Source organism: Scardinius erythrophthalmus, assembly GCF_964197995.2.
Source record: "Scardinius erythrophthalmus genome assembly, chromosome: 11".
In the NCBI taxonomy this organism is placed as follows: Eukaryota; Metazoa; Chordata; class Actinopteri; order Cypriniformes; family Leuciscidae; genus Scardinius; species Scardinius erythrophthalmus.
The window spans coordinates 9,654,451-9,673,973 of record NC_138231.1 but is presented as its reverse complement, the minus strand read 5'-3'; the positions used below and the strand labels follow the sequence as shown (position 1 = coordinate 9,673,973).

At 37.1% G+C, this 19,523-nt stretch overlaps 1 protein-coding gene across 1 annotated transcript; it reads right to left on the bottom strand.

The window, feature by feature from the left end:
• Positions 1-241: 241 nt before the first annotated feature.
• Positions 242-18,297, bottom strand: rnf217 (ring finger protein 217). The gene is made up of 6 exons (XM_081378944.1): positions 17,333-18,297; positions 6,650-6,880; positions 6,334-6,498; positions 4,692-4,893; positions 3,275-3,346; positions 242-1,123 (listed from the first exon to the last, which is right to left on the bottom strand). The coding sequence occupies exons 1-6, from the start codon at positions 18,173-18,175 to the stop codon at positions 1,044-1,046; spliced, it is 1,593 nt and encodes a 530-aa protein (XP_081235070.1). The 5' UTR covers positions 18,176-18,297; the 3' UTR covers positions 242-1,043.
• Positions 18,298-19,523: the final 1,226 nt, after the last annotated feature.

The following is a 19,523-nucleotide window of genomic DNA, read 5'->3' as shown; positions in this document are numbered from 1 at the left end:
AATACATATATAAACATTTAAAAAAATATAAAAAAATAGTTTGAAAGCAAATGTTAATATTATTTATGTGTATTTATATATATATATGTGTGTGTGTATGTGTATATATATAAATATATAGGCCTATATATATATTATGTATATACTATATATATATATATATATATACACACACACATATATATATATATATACACACACATACACACACACACATACAAATACACACATTTAAAAATTAAGTTAGAAAACAAATGTTTATATTACAAATTATACTATCACTATAACAATTAGAGTGAACTAATTTAAATGTAAATACTAAATTAGACAAAAGCAAAATAGGTATCAGACTTTTGGACCCCAGTGTATTTTGTGTTTGGTTTACAGCTTTAGATTTGTGGACACATTTCCATGACACAGTACTGATTTGCATGACCTGGATGACCTATATGTCTTGGCGTGGAGCTCTGGGTTCCGTGTAATTCGGGACCTTTTGTTTTCCACAGTGTAGTAGACAGAAACGTGTTTTGTTGATCATGCAAATTCCAGCGGATGTTGGCACAGCATGAAGGGGAGGGAGGGATCGAGAGGGGATAAAGTGGGACAGACATTAATTCAGCAACTCACCATCATCAAGCACTAAACGCTTACAGATTATAACATCTGATGCACGTCATAAATAGATTAAAGAACAATATAATTCACACTGTGAGGCTCCACTGCATTACACATCCAGCAGGAAATGATTACGAGTCTAGTTCCATTCCTAAAAATTAACTGAATTCAAATCAGTTTGGGGGCTTATAAATAAAACATTCTAAAACTAAATCTCCTCAATTAGTCTTTGATCACGATGCCAAATACGTCATGTGGAGGAGAGCGTCAATGTGCAATTGAAGATATTCACGAGATGCAACGAACAGGAAAACTGCACGTTGTGATTGTTGTATCTAAGTGGCCGGTGTTTGGTCACTTGGCACCCAGGGCTATTTTGGGGTGTCTGTTTGTGTGTCCAGGTCCTGAGCAGGATGACCGAAGCTGAATCAGCACAGCCAGCGACCCGATCCCTGTGAGCGCTTCCTCCTCCGCTTACAGATGTAGTAGATAGGCAGAGCAAACAAGCCTGAAGAGAGATCAGTCACAACACAGGACAGCTCGGTCACACTGCAACCATCAACTAATCTAGTCAAACAGTCACAGTCTGAAGTAATGTGTACCAGTAAGTTCTTTACAGAAAAATAGAAATAAGTTTGGGATCAGTCATTTTTTAAAATGTTTTTAAAAGAAGTCTGTAATGCTTGCCAAGGCTGCATTTATTTGATCCAAAATTGTGTGAAATATTATTACAATTTAAAATAACTGTTTTCTATGGAAGCTTGTTTCCGCCACTGAATAATAAATAAATAATAATAATAATAATAATAATAGCGACTTTTTATTGTCAGAATTGTGACTTTTTTTCTCAGAATTGCGAGATATGAAGTCAGAATTGTGAGAAATAAAGTTGCAATTCTGAGAAATAAAGTCGCAATTGCGAGATATAAAGTCGCAATTCTGAGAAATAAAGTCGGAATTGGGAGATATAAAGTCGCAATTCTGAGAAATAAAGTCGGAATTGGGAGATATAAAGTTGCAATTGCGTGTTATAAAGTCAGAATAATAATTGCGACTTTTTATCAGTCAGAATTGTGACTTTTTTTCTCAGAATTGCGAGATAGAAGTCAGAATTGTGAGAAATAAAGTTGCAATTCTGAGAAATAAAGTCGCAATTGCGAGATATAAAGTCGCAATTCTGAGAAATAAAGTCAGAATTGGGAGATATAAAGTCAGAATTGCAAGATATAAAGTTGCAATTGCGTGTTATAAAGTCAGAATTGTGAGATATTAACTATTCTGAGGTAAAAAAAAAAAGAAAAAGAAAAAATCCATCTTTTTTTTCCTTAGAATTGGACTTTATATCTCACAATTGTGAGTTTATATCTCACAATTCTGAGAAAAGATGTCAGAATTGCGAGATATAAAGTCGCAATTGCGTGTTATAAAGTCAGAATTGCGTGATATAAAGTCACAATTGTGAGAAAAAAAGTCAGAATTCTGACTTTATAACACGCAATTCTGACTTTATATCCCGCAATTGCGACTTTATTTCACGCAATTCTGACTTTATATCTTGCAATTCTAACTTTATAACATGCAATTGCGACTTTAATTCACGCAATTCTGACTTTATATCTCGCAATTCTGAGAAATAAAGTCAGAATTGTGAGATGTAAACTCGCAATTGTGAGATAAAAAGTCGCAATTATCTTTTAAAATGTTTTATTTTGTGGCGGAAACAAGCTTCCATAGTTTTCTATTTGTATTCTATCTGTGATGCAAAGGTAAATTTTCAGCATCATTACTACAGTTTTCAATGTCACATGATCCTTTAGCATTTCTTTTGTAACATTATACGTCTTTACTGACTTTTTATCAATGTAATGCATCCTTACTGAATGATAAATTTCTTAAAAAAAAAAAAAAAGGTTTACTGACCCCTAAACATTTGGAGGGTAGTGTATAATGTTACAAAAGCTTTCCATTTCAGATAAATACTGTTCTTTTGAACTTTCTATTCATTAAAGAATCGTGAAAAATTTACAAAACTGTTTTCAACATTGATAATAATCAGAAATGTTTCTTGAGCAGCAAATCAGAATATTAGAATGATTTCTGAAGGATCATGTGACACTGAAGACTGGAGTAATGATGCTGAAAATTCAGCTTTGAATCACCGGAATAAATTAATTATTTTGTACACTTTTTTTTTTTAATTCTTATCACCGTTATATAGTAAAACAATCATTCAATTAAAATCTGCATAAATTAAAGACAATATTTTAGCAAATATTATCAAGATGTATCTAAATAATTAATTCCATAATATAAAAAATATCAATTTCTTGGGCCATACAGTCTTAAATGATACCCAATAAGTCAGTCCTTATTGCCTGTCCAGCATTTGGAATTTTGAAGGAAAAAATTCTGTATTTCACCAACACTTTTTAATATCAAGATTCATATGGCTTAATGTCACAACCATTTGTATATTTTTATTATAGAACTGATTTTGTTAATGAGAATTTGGGTGGGAGGGGTGCTTTATTGTCATAAATATAATGATAAAAAAAGCAAATATAATTATAAAATCTTATTTAGTGGGATGCAATATAACCCAGAGATGCTCCTGACAGGGTTTATAAGATTCACTTAGGAAGCGTTACACATTCCTTACCTACGACCAAAGCCAGAGCTCCGACGACCACCACGAGGACAATGACCACTGGAGCCACCAGCACTTTACTCACTGTGGAATGAGCAGCAGAAAACCATTCAGGCTCACAAAAACAAACACATTTAGAATTCTTATCTACTTCTGGACTTAAAGGGATAGTTCACTTTGAAATTAATTTTTGATATGTTTTAGCTTACCTCAAGGGCATCCAAGATGTAGGTGTCTTTGTTTCCGCAGTAGTTTCAATTTTGATATTTTTAGGTCAAACCGTTCTTGTCTGTCAGTCATATAATGCAGGTCTATGGTCACTGTCTCAAAACACAAGCACAGAGTCCAAATTAAAACAATTCCCCATCGTCCAAATGAAACAATTCCCCATCATAAGTACACATTGATGGCCTAAGACACGAAACGAGCGGTTTGTGTGAGAAAACGAACAGTATTTATATAGTTTTTAGCTCTTGAAAACAGCACACGTCCAAATGGTCTGACGGCGCGGGCGAGTATAGATGTATACATAGATGTCGCCTTGGCTACGGTTTCGTTCCAATGAACTGCAGTAGCGAAGGCGACATCTAGTGTATACATCTATACCCGCATAGATATATACACTAGATGTCGCTTTGCTACGGTTTCGTTCCAATGAACTGCAGTAGCCAAGGCGACATCTATGTATACATCTATACTCGCCCGCGCCGTCAGACCATTTGGACGTGTGCTGTTTTCAAGAGCTAAAAACTATATAAATACTGTTCGTTTTCTCACACAAACCGCTCGTTTCGTGTCTTAGGCCATCAATGTGTACTTATGATGGGGAATTGTTTCATTTGGACGATGGGGAATTGTTTTAATTTGGACTCTGTGCTTGTGTTTTGAGACAGTGACCACAGACCTGCATTATATGACTGACAGACAAGAACGGTTTGACCTAAAAAATATCAAAATTGAAACTACTGCGGAAAAAAAGACACCTACATCTTGGATGCCCTTGAGGTAAGCTAAAACATATCAAAAATGAATTTCAAAGTGAACTATCCCTTTAAGAGACATGGATGGAGTGCATTTGTCTTTCTGAGCAAGTCACTTGGTTAAAGTGAACCCTGTGGAACAAACACTTGTGTCTGTGATGTATGGATGGTTGGGTATCATATGGTTCACTGGACTAGCCTGAGGACACCACACAAACACTGGCTTATGTAAAGTACACACACAGAGATATGCAAACTAAAAGCAGATCATAGAGCCGGTCATATCTCTGCAACATTTCTAACTGGCGTTATCAGGAGGTTTTTAAACTAACATGGTCTGGGTTGTGTAAACTGTTCTTTCAGGTTCTCTAGTTGTGTCAGGACATTTTGTTTTAGTGACAAAAATCTTTAACATAGAAAGAACTTAAATTAGTTTGCATCCAACTTACTACAAACAGAGCCTCGGACCAGCCGGCGCAGGTGGGGTTTCTCAGGCAGGTAGCGGTACTTGCATCCAAACACACTTAGGTTGGAGGTGTGGTCTCCAAAGAAACGCAGATGCCTATACTTCTCCCCACATCGATAACAAAAGTTTGTGTTGCACTGTGTGCAGGTCATGTGATCACAGCCCTCCGTTCTCTGAATGTGAATCTGTTGGTATAGAGAAGAAATAATCCTGGCAATGAGTAATCTATTCACAAAGATGCACCAGCCAGCCATCTATTTTTTTTCTTCTTCCACATATTGGTTACATTTCTAGCCAGATCTAAGAGCTAGTGGCGCAGATTTTCCTGAATCTGGGCCAGTGACTGATATGTTCAATTAGTGAAAGCCTAAGCTCACAAAATGATAATTATTCCAACAAACAATGCACTTCTCTGAATTATAGGTTGAGAAACTCGCTCTCAAAAGAAAGATCTTAGCTAAGCCCTCAGGTATCTGGCTCAGGTATGAAGGTATGTCAAACGCCCATGTTTTGATGTGTCCTCCAAAGCACCATGAATGCAGAGCACCAATGTCTGGATGGAAAACAGCAACGCCTTGTAGAGCTTGTTGATCTCTTGAAATTGTGTCAGTGGATAGAAAATGGTCTCAAGTGAACTTTAATTTAGGATCACTTTGCCCACACCCCAGTCTTATGACTTCCTGCAATGCCATGTTTACTAAGACCGTAATTAGAATTAGACAAGAGGAAAGGAAAAGAAAAACAATCCCTTTCCACTGTCTAAAATGGGAACATTCCTTTTTTTACACTAACTGCCTGTTTATCCGAACTACGTACCTCCTATTCTTTTTAAATTAGCCATATTTTATGTTTCTGTAGCAAGTCTACTTGCGTTGTAAGTCAAGTTTCTGGCACTAAAAGTGTGATAGATGGGTTTTAAATTTACATTTTCCATCCAGACAGTTGATGTACCCGATAGTAGGAAAAATAATACTATGAAAGTCAATGGGGTCCATCAACCGTTTGGTTCCCAATACCAACATTCTTTAAAATATCTTCTTTTGTGTTCAGCAGAAGAAAGAAACTCATACAGGTTTGAAACAACTTGAGGGTGAGTAAATGATGACAGAATGTTCATTTTTAAGTGAACTATTCATTTAAGGCAATAGCTAACATAAATATCATCCAGTTATTTTACAGCATTTATTCATGTTTATGCTAATATCTACATTTCAAGTTGTATGAATTAACATTAATATATCAAGTGAACATGAATCAATGAACAACAGTATAGTTATTAATTAACATTAATCTAGATTAATAATTGCCGTAAAAAATGGTTAGTCTATGATACCCAATACACAACCCCAAACTTTTGAATGGTAGTGTAGGTCATTTGCATATAATGGTAACCTATAAGGTTCAATTTGTTAACATTAATGTATTGGGTATCATAGATTAACAATGGACAACAGCCAATTTTACACCAAAAGTTTGGGGTTTCAAAACCCCAAAAGTTTCAAAAATCATGATCATGTGACACTGAAGACTGGAGTAATGACTGCTGAAAATTCAGCCATCACAGGAATAAATAACATTTGAAAATAAATATATAAAAAAACAGTTTTGTAGAGTTCGTTCATTACCTTGCAGCGTGGGCACTTTTGAGCGTTCCTCTGGCCATGTTCGATGACGCTGGCCCAGTGACGCAACAGTTTGTCTCCTTTATTGTAGTCTCTACACTTCAGGCCTTCATGCCAGGGCGCATGGCATTTAAAACACCAAACAAACTGGCACATTGAGCACTGAATCTGAGGGGGAATATTTAAAGACACAACAAACACAGACAGTTTGCTTACTCAAGAATGTCTTTTACCAAAGAAAGTCACTCTAAATCAGAGTTCAGGCACGTAACTCCAAACAATTTAAGCTAATTAACTGCAGAAAGGACAAAAACCTAACCTTATACTTGTGTTCAATCTTGGTGGACGTCTGTTGGCTACGACCCTTCAGGGAAGTAAACAGGCTGCACTGGGGACACGGTTTTGTGCTGGAGTCCAGTCTGCTCAGCTCCAAGAAGTACTTGTATTTTGCAAGCTCCTCACTGGTCAGGTGGGGAATCACCAAGCTCTCCCCCAAGTAACCACTGCACTCCGTGATGGGACACACCAAGTGTGCCCGACCCACGTGAACCTTAAAAGAAACCCAAATTTACACATGACTAAAATGCAAATAACCGTCAGCAGCATTAAGGAACACGTCAGGTCAGAGGTCACCCTTCCACCGAGTTTCAAATGCGGATATTTCTTACGAAAACCCATCGCTTCACTTCAGAAGGCATTTATTAATTAACCCAGTGGAAGAGCTTTTTGGAGCTCTATTCAATGCCATTACAAAGCTGGGAAGAGCCAGGATATTATTTAATATAACTCTGATTGTGTTTGGCTGAAAGAAGAAAGTCATTTATACCTAGAATGGCTTGAGCGTGAGTAAATCATGGGATAATTTACCTTATTGGGTGAACCATTCCTTTAATGCAACGTTAAGCCTTTAGATGACTCCATGTGCAGTTAAATATGTAATCCACCCTGTTTGAAAACGGTTAACTGCACAGTGACGTGTGGACAGTGATTTAGCGTTCTTGGAAATCGCGGGTTTTAATCAGTGATTACAAGCTAGTGCACAAGCAGCAGGAAGTCCAACCAATCTGTGTACACAAGCAACTCAAATAGCCACTGTACAACCAACACGATACCCGAGGTACTTCCAAATCAATGATCAACGTCACCTTCTCAAACAATCACTGGGCTATGGTAAATTGTGACTGAAGATGGCTCAGGTAGGAAGGTACCCTAGGGGCTCGTTCCTACTAGTTTGAACAGGTTGAATGCGGTATGATTTGTTGATAAATGGATATGTGTTGAATGACCTTTCCCAGTCTCCTGGAGGGTTAAAAGATCTCATGGATCAGTGAGATTCATTTTATTCTCATTGTTCATACTACTGCAGGGCTTTGGTGCAGCCCTACAGCTGCAGGACTGTGACTATCGGCACCTCCCCTGCGAGAGGATTACGTCCCCACCCGTCTTCTTTCGGCTCCCCTTTGGGACGACAGGATTACCGAGCACTCCCATCGCAAATAAATAATCTTCTCTCAGCTCTCCTATTTTTATGCTGGGATTTCAAGCACACATTTAGTGGACATTATCTGAGGTGACAATAAAAAGAGATGACATTAGATGTCTGAAAATTCGAGCAAGTTTTGGGTAGTTACAAATCCGCTGGAATAAAATCTGCTATGATATCTGTAAGCAATGCACTCTGGATCAATCTAGACAAGACTGGATTCCGTCTGTCCCTACATGATGTGAGCATCAGGAAAGGTTGACAACAGTTACCACTTTCGGTTTACTACTATACCACCACATTGTACATCCCTAAAATATGGCTATGCTAGATAATAACCCTTGTTCTGTGGAAACTCTTGAGTTAGGGTCAATTGTGTATGAGTTTCACAGAAAAAAGGTTGCTTTTAGTGATGAATCACAAAAGTATACAGCAAGTGACTAGTCATTTAGTAGGCTATTTTTTTTTAGGGGTGGTAAAGTTTAGTCGCTAGAATCATACACATTCAGCCCTTTGTTTTTTGAGTGTTTTGCCACAAGCCTTGTATTATTAAGATCGTTTCTGCTGCTCTTCGTCAAGCTGCTTTTGAGTACATAAATGCATCTTTAAAAATCTAAGAAAAACAATCAATTAGGGCAAATTGAACCTGAAATCAACCTAATTATACAGGATACATTTACATACAAGAAGACACACTGAGATATTTTTCAAAAGTACGTCAAAATCACCTCCGTGAGAACAAGGTGTGTCCCAATTTGCACCATTTTGTAGTATAAATAGTGTGAGTAGTGTGTTCACATAAAAAATTCCAACCAGAAAAAGCGCACTTTCAATACCCGAATGATGCACTTATTTATCTGGAAAAAAATAAATAAATGTAGATTGTTGGACACTTCATGCACTCAAACTGTTGCAGATTATTATGTAGCCAAAGGGGAGGGTCTATCAGACTCCGATGTTGGACGACAAAATACCCATTTAAGCCTCACATAATAGATGGATTAATACATATTGCGTTGTATAAGTGCACAGTGTATACACTCTATAGTACGCCATTTGGGACACAACTTCAGATTACCTAAGCTCTGCTGGAACAGGCTCGTACTAGTTTAGGGACGCTGCTTGAGTCATTTATAAATGACGCACTTGACTAATGCAAAAGATAGTCTTAGTAAACAGCACTAACAATGCTCATGTTGAGACAAGGGCTCCCGTGGCTGATTGTCTGGTGTCTTGTTCCCGCAGCAGGTGAGATTCTGCAAGCAGGGTGTGCTTGGAGTTTACTTTGGGATCCTAATGAGATCTGACACTCCCATGAGAGCCCTTACCTGAGTACGTGGCACCAACTGGTGACAGCAGTGCTCGCACTCCCCCAGGGCCACCCACCGGTCCTTTTTACACCTGTCAGCCTGCTGCTAATGGGCCGACCGTACAGCTAGCACAATAACGGCACTCAGCAGTCACCGCATACGTGAACAATCCTCTCAGTATGGACAGAGAGTCTGATTTTCAGCCTGCCATGTCACACGCTGGCATCCTGTATCAACTTTGGCATGTTTTCTGATTGACCAGCACCGCCTCTTGAGGTGGGCTATTTTCTTGGAAAGATATTTAATGGATGTAAAATCGAGTGCAGAATTTAAGCATAAATCAGTTTTCTTTATGGTAAACAGCCAGTCAACAGTATGAAAGAAACCAAACTGCTGTGGGAAACACTGAAATTTAGTGAGAGACACTTATCTTTCACATCTAGTTTATATTAGTTAATCATATATTCTAATATTAACACAAACCAGTTATGGATTAACTTAATCTAGAAGAGCGTTCCTATCCTTAGATGACTTTTAAGAAAACTATGCTGCATACGCAACACACAGCATTAGAAACCATGCTTGGATGAACACCTCAGGGTGTAAATCGTGTGTCCAAACACTTTCAGTATAGCATCCATAAAAAAAGTAATCAAAGATTTTTTTTCCATTTCCTCAGCAGATTTCTTGCAGCACCTAATTTCAGCACTGGATCACATTTTTTAATCTAAGGCCCCATGAATATCAATTACAGTAGGTTGTAGGTAACATTCAGTCTAGCAGAAAGTGTATACATTCATACATTTAAACGGATCAGTTATTCTGCAAGCCTACAAAGGTCAGTAAAGCCGTCTATACTGTACTCCTAGAAAACATTACAAGATTTGATTGCATATAAAAGATCAAATCTAATGAGGCATTTACAATACAGTACAGTATCAACACTGACTTCAGCTGAACAACAGCCGAAATGCATAATTTTCCTGATATTGCTGTAAAGCTGCTTTGTATAAAGTGCTAGGCTATACAGACCCTTTCCAAAAAATTTGAATATCATGGAAAAGTTTATTTATTTCCATAATTCCATTCAAAACGTTACTTCCATAGATTATAGATTCAGGGCCCACAACTTAAACGATTTCAAGTATTTAGTTGTTTATTTGTACATAATTTGGGCTTCCAGCTCATAAAACCCACGAAAACAGGATTTCAAAAAATTATTCAAGGATTCAAAAAAAAAATTAGGCTACATCAAATCACACAGTAATTACACAGTGATACCATGGTCATTGAGCCAGGTTTTGGTTCTTTTGGCAGTAGGGGAAGGTACAAATCCTGCTGGAAAATGAAGGAAGCATGAAGTGCTCTGAAAATGTCCTGGTAGACGGCTGCGTTGACTCTGGATTTAATAAAGCACGGTGGACCAAAGTCCTCTTTTCTGATGAGTGCAAATTTTGCATCTCATTTGGAAACCAAGGTCCCAGAGTCTGGAGGAAGAATGGAGAGGCACACAATCCAAGATGCTTGAAGTCCAGTGTGAAGTTTCCACAGCCTGTGTTGGTTTGGGGAGCCATGTCATCGGCTGGTATTGGTCCACTGTGCTGTCCACTCAACGCAGCCGTCTACCAGGACATTTCCAGAGCACTTCATGCTTCCTTCAGCAGACAAGCTTTATGGAGATGCTGACTTCATTTTCCAGCAGGATTTGCACCTGCCCACACTGCAAAATAACCAAAACCTGGTTCAATGACCATGGTATCACTGTGTAATTACTGTGTGATTTGATGTAATATTCAAATTTTTTTAAATCCTGTTTTCGTGGGTTTTATGAGCTGGAAGCCCAAATTATGTACAAATAAACAACTAAATACTTGAAATCGTTTAAGTTGTGGGCCCTGAATCTATAATCTATGGAAGTTTAACGTTTTGAATGACATTATGGAAATAAACTTTTCCATGATATTCAAATTTTTTGTAAAGGGTCTGTAAATAAAGTCGACTTGACTTGACAGCAAGGCAAAAAGTGAAAAGCAGACAGACAGACATTTCCAAAATGTTTAGGCATCACCACTGTGGCTTTTAAATGCAACTTTCACGGTGCAAGAGTAAAGATAAATCAAAGGCTTTATTAAAATAACAAATAAAGCTCTAACACTATACAACTGCAACAGTTATTGGGCCATTTTCTGTCATTTAGAGTTTTTGAAAAGAACCATGGTTAAGCTGAGCTCCTGTGCAGGGCTGGGCTATTGTTTACCTTTATGAATTCTCTATAATTTATGAGTTAAAAGGAATTCACTGACATTCAACAGTCACACCAGAGGAATTCACCGACAATCAACAGTCACACCAGAGGAATTCACCGACATTCAACAGTCACACCAGAGGAATTCACCGACATTCAACAGTCACACCAGAGGAATTCACCGACATTCAACAGTCACACCAGAGGAATTTCACTAATAAACTCCAGACGGATCATTACAACATCCCTAAATTATACAAATATTTAATTTGGACTAAATCATCCTCATTTAAATTCAGTATTTTTTTTAGATAGCTACAGTGTTTTGGCTTAAAAATTAAAAGTGTTTGTTGTATTACAAACCATGAATACACACACACGCCCATGCATACATCTAAAATATGTATACAGTATAAGTACATTATATATATGTGACCCTGGATCACAAAACCAGTCACAAGTCGCACGGGTATATTTTTGGCAATAGCCAACAATACATTGTTTGGGTCAAAATGATCGATTTTTCTTTTATGCCAAAAATCATTAGGCTATTAAGTAAAGATCATGTTCCATGAAGATATTTTGTAAATTTCCTACCGTAAGTATATAAAACATGTATTTTTGTGAGTGAATGCAGCACAATCGCCAACATAAATGGACAACTTTAAAGGAAATTTTCTCAATGTTTTTATTTTTTTGCACCCTAATATTCCAGATTTTCTAATAGTTGTATCTCGCCCAAATATTGTCTTATCCTAACAAACCATACATCAATGGAAAGCTTATTCATTCAGCTTCCACATGACGTATACATGTCAATTTAAAATTTTTTAGCCATGTGACTGGTTTTGTGGTCCAGAGTCACATATACACACACACACACATATATACATGGAGGGATCTTGAGACATTTAAAAAACAAACATCTGAACTATTTATAACTTGATACATTCATGATGCTGAAAATAATCGAAGCTTTTGTACATAGAGCAACAATCAAAAAATAGTGCAGACTAAATCTAAGAAGTCACAGTTTATGCATAATAATGAACAAATCACGTAGCAGCCGATCACAGAAGTCCTAATTTATTGTTGAAGTCTATGTAATTGTTATAAAAGCAGTGTTTTGATGGCTATGGCAGTGCTGCTTCACAGGGAATGAATTTAAAAAGACACAAACTCTCAGAAATAGTCCGTGCCAAACGCTGTCAGCACACTAGACAGCTCTGAGAAGTTGTCTCTTTATTCATCTCCTTTGAAACAATGCAGCTAAAAATATTAACTACAAAAATCTGAATAAATTAGTAGACTCAGACCCACAAATGACATGTTGGAAGAAATATGGTTATGGTTGGCTATGGTTACATGTTTATAGGCAATTTATTCTTACCCATAAACATGTTATCATATGCACAACATGAATGTTTATTTTTTTATTACATAAATTCATATTCAAAATACAAACCAGTTCTGGATCCTGTTTTTGAGCTTAATTCAAATTCAATTCACTTTAGGAATTTAAAGCAACACTAAGGAACTTTTCCTCTTCGGTCGCCCTACAGGTTGGAAGTGGAATTGTCCATTACCGCTGTCGTAAATAATTTCGCCGCCCACAGCCTACCGTCGCACGCACACTCGCTGTTTATCTAGTACCGGCTTTGGAATGAACGATGTCCACCGACAAGGTAGAGTATGTTGTTCTAAGAAAAATGTTAGAAAAATGTTCCTTAGTGTTGCTTTAAAAGTCATTCTGAATTCAGTTCTGAATGGCCCACAACACTAATGCACCTCATTCTTTTCAAAATTACGAGACGGATGTTACCACAGTCATCTTTCTGAAAGTTGTGTTGGCATAATAGAGATATACCATATATTATGACTATGTCTCTTTAAACATAAGTAAGCAGCTAATGGACTCAGTAGTACAAGCCAGCATTCTGAAATATCACTCCAAAGAATGAACCAAACGCCCTTGCCATAGGCACCTGACATTTAGACTGGTCGCCCCATTTGCCAAGCCCAACACAAAGGGCTGAAATGAGAAACAGTAGCTCTGTGAAGTTAAATATTAGCTATTTAAATGAGTCTTTTGTAGTGCAGACCTCTCGCCATTTCTTTTCAGTAAAAGTGCACATTAACCGTTCACCCATTCGTTTCATCTGGTTACAAACAATATTCATAGCATTCATTTGAGCTTATCTAAATTGCTTTTGAAATCATGTACACCACAGGCCTTAAAACGATTGCAATAAAAGCAGGATTGCAAAAAGATACTGGCAATGACATCTTCAAAAAATAGGAAAAAGTGCCCAAATGATAACTGAAATCATACAACAAAAGCAGAAACTTAACTCAAACTTAGATGTTAAAGGGATAGTTCACCCAAAAAAGAAAGTTTTCTTCAGGTTTTATAAAGGTATATAAGACCTTTTAAGACCAAAACGGAAGGAATAAAGTCAAGGGAACACAACATGATTGTCAATATGTTCTCAAAATGTATGTCGAGGGAGAACACAACGAGTTGTATTAGCAACACTTCAAAGTTTCAAAATAAAACTTCTTACCGATCTCCATTACTTTTTAATCCATTTGAAAAAAAAAGAAAAAAATTGTTTAAGGTTTGAATACCTGCTCACAACCACTAGAATATGGACATACTAAAAAAAAAAAAAAAAAAAGCAAAACCTAGGCCCAGTTTCACAGTTTAGATTAAGCCAGGATCAGACCTTAGTTAAGTTAGGGCATTTAAGTGGCTTTTATAAACATGCCTTAGAAAAAAACATTACTGATGTGCATTTTGAGGCAAAACAATGGCAGTAACATATTTTAAGTTATGTCAGTACAAGTTGCTTTCAGTTAAAACAGCTCAAACATGCATCTTAGTCTGGAACTAGGCTTAAGCCGTGTCTGTGAACCGGGAGTTAATGTCTTCATTTTGTTTCTCAAGTAATTTAACTTGATTTAAAAATGTTAAGATATACTGGAATGCAAGACAAAAATACTGAGGAAGATATTTATTTTTCATGCAGTACATGCAACATTTAATGCCATGACTTTATGAATTTAAGGCTTTTTTGCTCTGATTTAAGACCTTTTTAAGGCCTTCATTTTTTTTAAAGATGCAGAAACGCTGATTTTAAAGAAAGTTGCAACTTTTTGTCTATAAAATTCAATTCAATGTGGTTAAAAACAAGACAATCTTTTAAAATAACTTAGTGTTCTGCAGAAGAACGTAAGTCATACAGGGTTGAAATGGCATACGGGTGAGAAAATGATGGCAGAATTTTCATTTTTGGGGGAACTATCCCTTTAAAAAAATTATTTCCATCTAGACATAGCCTGCATATGATTGCACGTCAATTAACTTTTCAGGCCTAAAGCTCACGTAGGCAAAGAGGAAGTTTTCAGTCAAAAAGTAGCTGGAACCAGAAACTCGCTATGACGCTGTACACAGTTGTAAAGCTGTCACTGGATACTATTCAAACAGACAGGTTTTACAGGTAGCCTAATCAGTCTTTACAGCAAGACCCTGAAAAGCGAAACACACGCTGCAACAATGGGAGGAGTGGCGATATATCTGCAAGCGGATATATAAACAAAATTATTTTTGGCAGCATCATCTCATAATTGTGCACTCCAAAACAGAGTTGAGAAAAATGGTCTAGGCGTGCAGCTAAACAGGCCAAGTGAGATCAACAAACGCAAGTTACCGCTTGGGAATGAATAAGACAAAACTACACCAATACCGTCAGCCACAAAAGACGGCTATCATTATCACATCAACCTCTGTCTGACCCCCGAGATCATTCACAGGGGCAATAAATCTGATTTGAGAGAAGAGAAGCAACAGGCAAGCCAGCGTTACTCGATTATGTCCACAAGATCCCTCCAGAAGGGCAAATTGTTTCTATGTTGCCAGCAAAACGCACGCAGACCTTCCAGCCAACAGTCATGTAATGTAATTAGGGCACAGAGAGGCTGAGCTCAGTGATTAAGCAATCAATTACAGCACAAGTTCTTCCTCCCCTCGCCACAGTCATGACTCACTGCAACGGGGTCGAAAAAAAACCTTCTCTAGACCCTCTTCCTCTTTCTAAAAACCTGATATTACAGAACTGCGTCCAAACTAGGGATGTGATAAACTATATAGTAATGTATGTTTTTGGTTAAGGGTGACATGGAGGTCTTAAAGGGATACTCCACTTTTTTTGGAAATAGGCTCATTTTACAACTCCCCCAGAGTTAAACAGTTGAGTTTTACCGTTTTCGAATCCATTCAGCCGAGTTTCTGATATTTAGAAGAATATCAGTAACCAGACAGTTTCTGGTCTCATTGACTTCCATAGTATATTCAGAAACTCGGCTGAATGGATTCGAAAACGGTAAAACTCAACTGTTTAACTCTGGGGGAGTTGTAAAATTAGCCTATTTCCAAAAAAAGTGGAGTACCCCCTTAAAGGAGCAGTTCACACAAAAATGAATATCCTTTGATCAATTACTCACCCTTATTGTCATGTCAAAACCTGCATGACTTTCTTTCTTTTATAGAACACAAGAGAAAAATGCTTTTTTTAACATCCATACAATGAAAGTCAATGCTGTAAAAAGTATTTTCCATTGCAAGTCGTCACTGAAACAAAGATCATTGGGGTGTGTTTTACATGAAAATACTATTTACTTAAAACCTCATGTTTAATTTAATGTGTAACTAACCGTTTCTTTGCAACTGTTTGTGATATTTACTAGCAATTTCTAAGTGAAAACTTTTATAGTAGCCTAAATCCTACACCAAATGAAGCAGTCTTATGTTGTTTGGACCACAACATTCTTCAACATATGTTCTTTTGTGTTCCACAGGAAAAAGCAATTCATACAGGTTTGGAACAACATAAGGGTGAGTAAACGATGACAGAATTTTTAATTTTGGGTGAACTATACCTTTTGCATCTTGGGTTGTTTTGGGGTTCATCTGATGTGATCAGATGCATTTCTTAAGCCGCCTTTTCACTGTCTGCAATCTTTAGATATTGTCGCAATTCTAGTCACACAACACAAGTTGAGATATGTATCATCTTTCTTAAGCAGTCAAAAGTCGGCTATACTCATGGCGAAGTTCTTTTTTGTTCTTTGATTGGAGTAAAAAAAAGTTTGAAATATGTAACTAGCGGTATAGCGGTATTAATTAAAAGATGCAACTTTTCCAAGAGGTTTTTCCACTGCAAAACCTAAAGTACACCATGCAAATTAAAGCACCACCATTAACAATTTCAAATTAAAATTGTCTGAATGACTAATTGACCACTGTGACTCCATATTACAGTACAAAAAAAGTTTCACCAAAGCCCTCACAAGACTCATTTAAGCACATGCTGGTGTGTCAAGCATCTTTGAGGAACTCAGAAATATGGTCATTCTTTTTTTCATATCACACAGACATGACTAGTGCACAGTCACAGCGTTACACAATAAGGGCCTGTACTCTGAAGCAAAGGGAGAACTAATGACAAAGTCTGTGATGAGCACATAGGCCAGTCTTGGCAGAACACAGTAAATTCATCACTTCTCTAAAGCAGGACAGGACAGGCTGAGAACGTTTTCACAAGCACAATAGAGAACCTCTCCATTAACAAACAAAAACATGCTATAATTAGAAGACAAACAATAAGAAAGAGCAAATATTCGGATGACGGACAGGTGATCATCCACCTTGGTGTACATTAAAGACCATAATATGGTAATCATTCAGTACCATATATCACAGTATTACCATCACTGCACCAGGGTATAAAGACTGGAAAGCACATGAAGATCACAGATTCACAGCTTCAGGAGGCTGTGATTCTCATTACTGGCATGTAGAGGCATATTAGGCACAAACAAAGGGACATCACCGAAAACAAGACTTTTTATTCAATGCTGAAAAGAAAGGATAAATTTGCAATGAAATGGGGTGGATGTGGATACCTGCGAGATGATGTATCTTTTCAGACATTCTTCACAAACGGCCTTTTTGCAACAGTGTAGCGGCATGATTTGTTTGTCATCAAGACAAATGCGACATGTTAACACAACAGATAAACTGCTGTCAGCATTATTATAAGAGTGGTTTATTCCAGACTCCATCAGGTCAGAGACTGTATAAGGCTCTGGATAGGGATCATGGTCCAATTCTGAATTTGGCAAGTCAGGAGGTAAAACCAGCACATCTGATGATGATGATGTAGTCTCATGATCAGATGTTGTTTTCTCAACAGGTATCCTATAATTATCATTGGCAATACAGTATACAGTGCAGTAAACATGCTCTTTTGATTGGCTGGGATCTTCATCACTCTTGAAATCAATATTATAATCAATATGATGATTCCCATCTGGACTTCCCAATCTTGAGTTGCTCTCCATGTCTTGTTGGAGACTTTTTGTGCTACATTGCATCCTTTCATCATACGTTTCATGATCCAAATCGTTCAGCTTGATGCCAGATCCTACTTTCTCCAGGTCTTTGGGATCTTCTGCATCTCTGATGGAACCAAAATTCCTTCTTAAAATATCCACGGCTCTTATGTTTTCCCTCTCGTTATTTTCTTTATTATTGCCTCCCGGTTCATGTTTGTGTTTATGAAATTCCAAAACATCCTTCGAGGACAATAATGATGATGACACCTTCGCCTCGCTGCAGCGGACATCCTGGCCGAAATCAGTGCTCCGTATCCCGCTGGATACATGGACAGATTCCCCGTCGCGTCCGGTATAACCGGGCATATTTTGCGCGGTGACATTCACACGAACGGAAGAGTCATCTTCCATTCCCGAGCGGTCAACTTTCCATTTGTGCCAAACACACACGGTCCGGTTTCAAACTCACAAACTAAAAACAGAGCGAGTAACTATTATACCACTTCCGGGTCTGAAATCTCAAATCCTACTACGACGAAGCGTCGGCTTATGAATATTAATTAAGCCACGGTGACGTTACTTGGTAACGTCCCAATGACACACATCTGTCTTATGAATATAAATTAGGCGGCTTTGACGTTGTGTCGTTGTCTTCCAATGGCAAAGACCTTGTTTATAAATATTAATAAATCCTTCAGCATAGTATGATTAATAAATTCACAGCTGGGAATTATGCTACTTTTGTTTAGGCTCAACTAGGTGAAAACTATTGTATAACCTATTAAATGCGTCACATCAAGACAATGCAGGAAACTTTTGAACCTTCTTAATCTCATCAAATTATTCTTGATCTTAATAATTACCACTTTAAATGTTTTACTAGGCCTACGTGTTAATACAATTTTGTACTTTTTATATTTTGATCAGTGGATATTTTTTTCTATATCTGTGTGACAAGCCGTTTTGACTTTTTTTCATTCCCAGGATATGAATTCTTGATATCAACAATTAAATTTTCACTAGTTAAAATGCTAGATTTTATTAGTAGGCTAACAATGCTAATTTGTATATCTGGAATTACATTTCCACTTGCCTAGTACAAATGTTAATTCTTGATATCATATCAACAATGACGTCATCACTCGTAGAAATATGAATTCATGATATCAAGAATTCAATTTTTTCTTTGATATCAATAATAACTTTGTTACTAGTAAAAATATAAATTCCTGATATCAAGAACATTTTTTACTAGCTGAAATATTCATTCTTGACATCTGTTAATGTATTTCAACATGTTACATTTGTTATTTCTGATATCAATAATTAGGAGAGTAATTTCAGATATCTAAAATGGCTTTTCTTAGTAACAATCACATTCATCACAATCACATTCACACTAGAGGGAGGTAGAGCGTAAGGTATAGGCTAAACGAATCTCGATTTGCAAGCTGGTTCTGGTTTGGTGCTTCACAGGATAAGAATGCCAGAAAAAGAACCACATAAGGAAATGCTGAGTGTGATGTTTCTTTGGAAAAGTAAAAGGTAAATTAACCCAGTAATAGGTCACAGTGGGCATGTTGTACAATACATGCTGAATCATCATTCTGCCCCACCTTGTTGATCTCCTTTAGGATAAAGAGGCCCCTGGGTCCCTGATGATATTTGCACATTCACATCTTTAAGCCTTGCAAGGTCAGAAATGACAGCTTTACACTTCATCCATAAGCAAAAAAGGACATCAAGTAGTTGCCATTGC

What these genes read in the sequence shown, in the direction of transcription:
- rnf217 (XM_081378944.1), bottom strand. Translation starts at nt 18,175, where the DNA reads ATGGAAGATGACTCTTCCGTTCGTGTGAATGTCACCGCGCAAAATATG. An exon ending in AGATTGAACACAAGTATAAG is followed by an intron (nt 6,499 to 6,649) that starts GTTAGGTTTTTG and finishes ATTCCCCCTCAG; the next exon opens with ATTCAGTGCTCAATGTGCCA. An exon ending in GGTCCGAGGCTCTGTTTGTA is followed by an intron (nt 3,347 to 4,691) that starts GTAAGTTGGATG and finishes CTCATTCCACAG; the next exon opens with TGAGTAAAGTGCTGGTGGCT.